The sequence below is a fragment of the Medicago sativa genome, chromosome 3 (genome assembly GCF_051527215.1).
Source record: "Medicago sativa cultivar Bolivia chromosome 3, Bolivia_mono, whole genome shotgun sequence".
Lineage (NCBI taxonomy): Eukaryota > Viridiplantae > Streptophyta > Magnoliopsida > Fabales > Fabaceae > Medicago > Medicago sativa.
Genome location: NC_140751.1, coordinates 59,230,463 through 59,235,848, shown reverse-complemented (window position 1 = coordinate 59,235,848; position 5,386 = coordinate 59,230,463). Strand labels below are relative to the sequence as shown.

At 38.4% G+C, this 5,386-nt stretch overlaps 1 protein-coding gene across 1 annotated transcript; it reads right to left on the bottom strand.

The window, feature by feature from the left end:
• Positions 1-392: 392 nt before the first annotated feature.
• Positions 393-1,940, bottom strand: LOC146938678 (uncharacterized). The gene has a single exon (XM_085749669.1). The coding sequence runs from the start codon at positions 1,938-1,940 to the stop codon at positions 393-395; it is 1,548 nt and encodes a 515-aa protein (XP_085605795.1).
• Between the last annotated feature and the right edge of the window lie 3,446 nt (positions 1,941-5,386).

Sequence of the window (5,386 nt, the reverse complement as noted above, 5' to 3'; positions counted from 1 at the left end):
ACGGGTTTATTAATGCATGATTTGATTATTGATTTTGACAAGTGTAAGTTATGATTATGCAGATATTTGAGAATGATTATATTTTTTTGGTTTTTTGTATTACCATTTTTCTAGAACAAAGCACAAAATAAAAACAAAGTCGGGATCAAAACGACCTTTTTATTAATGATGAAAATACTTAAAGCAAAAGCCCTACACAAGTTCACAGTCGTCTCGGGCAGAACGAAAGGATATTTTTTTGAAAAACAAAAATCAATAAACACCACATTATTTGAACAAAGGAAATAGCTGAAGAAACAAACACAACGACACTGAAAGCGGCAAATCACTCCATACGTCACTAAAACTATGCACCACCACCTCAGAATGAGGTCCCGTGGTTCGGTACCATATTAGCTTTGCACATTTTGATTCAAGTCTGTGAAGGATAGGACCTTGGCTTCGACTAAATCTTGAACTGCATTCCTCAAGGCATAACAACGCTCAACATCGTGACCCGGTGCCCCTTGATGGAAGTCACATGAGAGATCGGCTCTAAAACCTGCTGGCAATTTTCTAGGCATCGGAGGAGGCGGCCTGGTCTGGACATAATTCCCTTCGAGCAAAGATGGGAGCAACTCAGCATACTTCATGGGAATCGGATCAAATCGTGTCCTTGGAGCCTGTTGTCGAGGTTGTTGATGTTGATACGGTTGTTGATCGGCATTGGGAACGGGTGTAATAGCTGCCACATGTTGATAGGCCGAATATTTTTGCTGAGGCCGCCCTTTCACCATACTAACCTCCTGCTCTTTCTTTTTCGAACTACTAGCGGGGACACTTTCATTGATCAATCGTCCTTCTCGGACTCCTTCTTCTAGTCGTACACCCGTAGCAACCATCTCTGCAAAATCCCTGGGGGTACTTCCGACCATATTCACGTAATAGAACTGACTGAGAGTTTTAAAAAAGAGCTTGGTCATCTCCTTCTCTTCTATGCGCGGGCTGACTTGGGCAGCAGTATCCCTCCACCGCTGGGCATACTCTTTGAACGTTTCTTTGTCTCCCTGAGTCATAGCTTGTAGATCACTTCGATCTGGGGCCATATCCACATTGTAACTGTATTGCTCCATAAAAGCATCACACAGATCTTGAAAAATTTGGATATTTGTTTTATCTAGATTCATGTACCATTTTGAGGCAGGACTAGCCAAACTTTCATGGAAGAAATAGATAAGGACTGAATCATCCTTGGAATAGGCAGACATTCTTCTCACATACATTGTTAGATGTTCCTCAGGACAGGATTTTCCCTTATACTTCTCGAAGTCTGGTACCTTGAACTTGTGGGGTATTTGAACATTTGGCACCAAACAAAGATCATAAGCAGTCTTCCCAAATACTTTCTTCTTGTGGAGGGCTCTCACATCTCGCTGAATTTCATCATATTTTTGCTGCAAGTCATTCACTCTATCATAGGCTTCCATATCCCCTGAATGGTAGATGGGCTCTTCTTCTTGTGGAATGGTATGCATCACAGGTGCTGAATAGGTCATAGTGACTGGAGGAGCTCTCATAGGAGGTGGAGGAACATGTGCTACATATTGATGGGTAGGCATCTGAGCTTCACAAGCAATGGGACGGAGTATTTCGCCAGCAGTAAGAGGCGGGAACCAGGGTACGGAACGTTGTGGAGCAGAGTACCCTGGAGTATCGGCACAAAACGTCCATTCGGGGCCAGTAGAAACAATTTCGGCTTGAGTCCTGATAAGAGGAGGAGGAGGTGTTCGTGCTTGAGCAACCGTCAGTGTTTTCATCAATTCAGTCATTTCGTCCATCTTAGTCTGCATGGCTGCTATTTCCTCCCGGAGCAATTGATTTTCTTGCTCGAGAAAATCCATCTTCTCTTTATGATTGCTCGAGTGTTGTACATGCGAGTTGATTTCAGATGAGGACGCCATGACACTTTTGAGGTGGGTTGACCTTTTATGGAAGAGAAAAAATTTGTGAGACTCAGAATTGAGACTATGAAATGCAGAATGATGCATGATGCTTTATGCAAAAATAGACACAATTTTTTTTGAAGGACTTGTCAAAGTAATTGTAAACATCATAAGGAACATTGTTTCATTTGATAATTGAAGATATTACGAACAGTTTCCTTTTTAAAAGTAAAAGCAAAGTTAAGGAAAAAAGTCCCTCACAAAGCTAAAGTCTAGTTAAGACTTTTGAAAAATGTATTTCTTGGTGTTCCTCTTTACAAGGTCTATACCTCTGATGTTTACAAGACGACTTATCTAAGTCCTTCGATATTTTGATGAGAAAAAGTTTTTTTTTTTTTATGAAGATATGCATGTATGCATGAATATGCTAAAGAACAATGAAAACATGGTGAGGTTTAAGGTCCATGATGATGGAGTCAAGGGTAACAACGCCATTTGGTAAGGACTATGGTTTCATTTGCACTTGTAACAAAGGTTCTACCAAGTTCCCAAATTACAACTACCCTTATGAATATATCGGTGTATAGGAATGCTCCTAGTCCAATATAATCCACAAGGAAGTCTAGTTTGAGTGTAGTATCGCGTGTCAACTAAAGTCAAGAATGCTCTTGGTTTAGCCACCGCACTACGTCCTAAAAAGGCCAAGATGGGTTAAGGGTAACTAAGGTCCACGGCTTCGACGGACACTCACATTGAAAGTAATAACGTCGACATGAATGCTCATGACAACAAGAGTACTACCTTCCGCGAGGCCTCCACCGAGTAGGGTTATCACATGTGCACATGGTCCAAGAATGCTCTTGGTATGACACTATGATTATACCCCGTCCTATCTTATGTTTCTCTCAAGTCCGGGTTAGGACTTATCTCACCACTCACGTTAAAAGAAGGGAGAAAGAAGGAGAAGGGAGAACATATATATACAGGTATTTCCATCTTTTATTTTTGATTTTTTTTTTTTTTTTTAAGCAAGTTATAGCACAACATTTAAATAAGACCAAGTTAGGCTCAACCCTCTTAGGGGGTCCCCCAGTGAATTCGCCATTTCTGTCGCGTCATTTTTTGGAGATCAAGGCTATTTGATTAGCTTATTGACTCACTAAATTATTTCACGACTGAACAATTTTATTTTTTAAGAAAAGGGGAAAAAAAATTCAAACACCCCATTTTTTGAAAAGATTTAGGGTTCGGGGGTTAGTTACATAAAGGGAAGGTATTAGCACCCTTTATGTCCGTAGTACTCTACGGGAACCTCTTGGTTTTTATTTAAATAATGTGCTGTAACTTGCTTATTTTTTTGAAGAAAAAAAGAATTTGAAATGATTAATAAAAGAGGACCTAATTATCTACATTTTATTGATTTGGAAGGACATGGTCCTCTGCCTACGTACCCGTGAGGGATCAAAACCTCGTAGTTCGGGGTTAAAAAACTGACGTTTGATTGGTTGTGTGTTTTTTATTAGTTTGAAAAAGGTTTTAAAATGGAAAAGCCAAGTGGCAAAATGAATTTGTTTGTGTTTTTTATATTAGAAAAAAAAATGACTTGAATATGATTAAATAGATTGAAGTTTGATTAAGAAAAGAAAATAAAAAAGACGTCACTTGATTTAAGATCAAGGTTTATTTAAGAAAAATATTTGTGTTCTGTTTTTGTTGTTTTTTTTTTTAATGATAATACTAAAAATTAAAACTATCGGAGCAAGAAAATAAAGCGTAGCACTTTGTGGTGACGTTGGATCACCACAAAGACCATTAACCTAAGCTAGAGCATGAAAGTAAAGCATACACCCACACACGCACACATGCACCTAAACTATTACAAAAACACCTATTAATACATTCTAAGGTCTGCAGAAAAATAAATAAATTACATGAAAACCTATTTTTACATTCTAAACTATGTGCAAAGCAAAAATAAGTAAATTACATTAAGCCTACTATACATTCTAATGATTTAAAAATGACTAAAATAAAATATGCAAATGCATGAACTATTTACGTCTAAACCTAATATGCAATTTAAATTTTACGTAATAAATAATGAATGACATAAAATAAAATATACACAAATAAATAAATCAATGAGTAATGCATGTGTAACCTAATTTAAGAAACTAAAAAATGCAAGAAAGATTAAAAATGCATGAATAAAAAAATAAAAAGGATGCATAAGGGTGTAAACAGTGAGCAGGGAGATGTAAAAATTAAGAAAGGACAGATTGGGCTTAAAGACAACCGGACCGGGTCGGTTCACTAAATGGGTTAGGGTCTGCAGATGGGTCGACCCAGTGGTATAAAAGGGAGGTGGGGCAGATTTTATTCATTCCCACAATTCATTTCTCTCTCTACCCTCTATCTTCTTCCTCGTTCTCTCTTTCTTTCTGTTCTTTCCTTCATTCTTTTTATATTTTTTTTTTACGATTTTTTTTCCTTGCTCTTATCCTTTCTACTTCTTCTTTTTGATTCTACTCCCACTACCTTCTTCCTATTGTTTTTATTTTTTAAGATTTTTTTATCAGTAACTCTCAAACCCTCGTAAATCAAACCATATATACACAAACAACACAAACGATGAAAAGAAACTACCTTTTACTTGTTCCTCTTACGGATTTGCAGCTGTATTGCACCGATTGTGACGTGGCCGGTTTGCTTGGTCAGCCTCGTTTGAATTGATGTGCGGTTTCGATTCGATGTTGTTCCTCGCTGGCTTCGGCGATGGGTTGCAACCTGTTCGTACCTGGTCTTTGTGAATCCGATGGTGGTTGACGGTTTGAGGCCTGCGATCGGATGGACGATTCGGCTTTGGATTGTGACTACTGGGAGAGGGCTTTGAGTTGGAGATGGTTGATGATTGGTGTTGTGCGATTGAGGTTTTTGATATGGTAATTGGTTATGCGAGAATCGGCGGTGTCGACTGGATGATTGAGTCTGTTTGAATTGGTAAAGCTTGCAGGTTCGTATGGATTTGGTATCGTATGTGAAACTTTGTTGCGTGTTACTGGTACGTTGCAGGTTTATGGAGATTTCGGCTGTGCGTGTTATTGGGTTTTTGTGATGCAGGTTTTGACTGTCAACTTCGGCCCCCTATTGTGTGTGCTGGATTTGTGTTTTATAGTGACAGGATTTTGCTCTTAGGGTTTGTTAAGAGAACCGAAATTGCCTTGGCTTGGGGAGGAATACATGGCGTGACAGGCTGTTTCGATCAAGATCAAGGCAGGAATGCGTTTGCGATAGGCTTGGAATGGACTGGGATTGGAGGCGCGTGACAGTGTATCTGGACCATTTCTTGGACTTGACACTTAATAAAAAAAAAAATAAATAAAAATAATAAATATGCATATATTTTTTTGGATTTTTGAATTATCTTGACAAAAGAAGTAGTAATTAATTAAAAAAAGAAATGA

Bases quoted from the DNA above. Each gene is read 5' to 3' on its own strand.
- LOC146938678 (XM_085749669.1), bottom strand. From the start codon at position 1,940: ATGGCGTCCTCATCTGAAATCAACTCGCATGTACAACACTCGAGCAAT.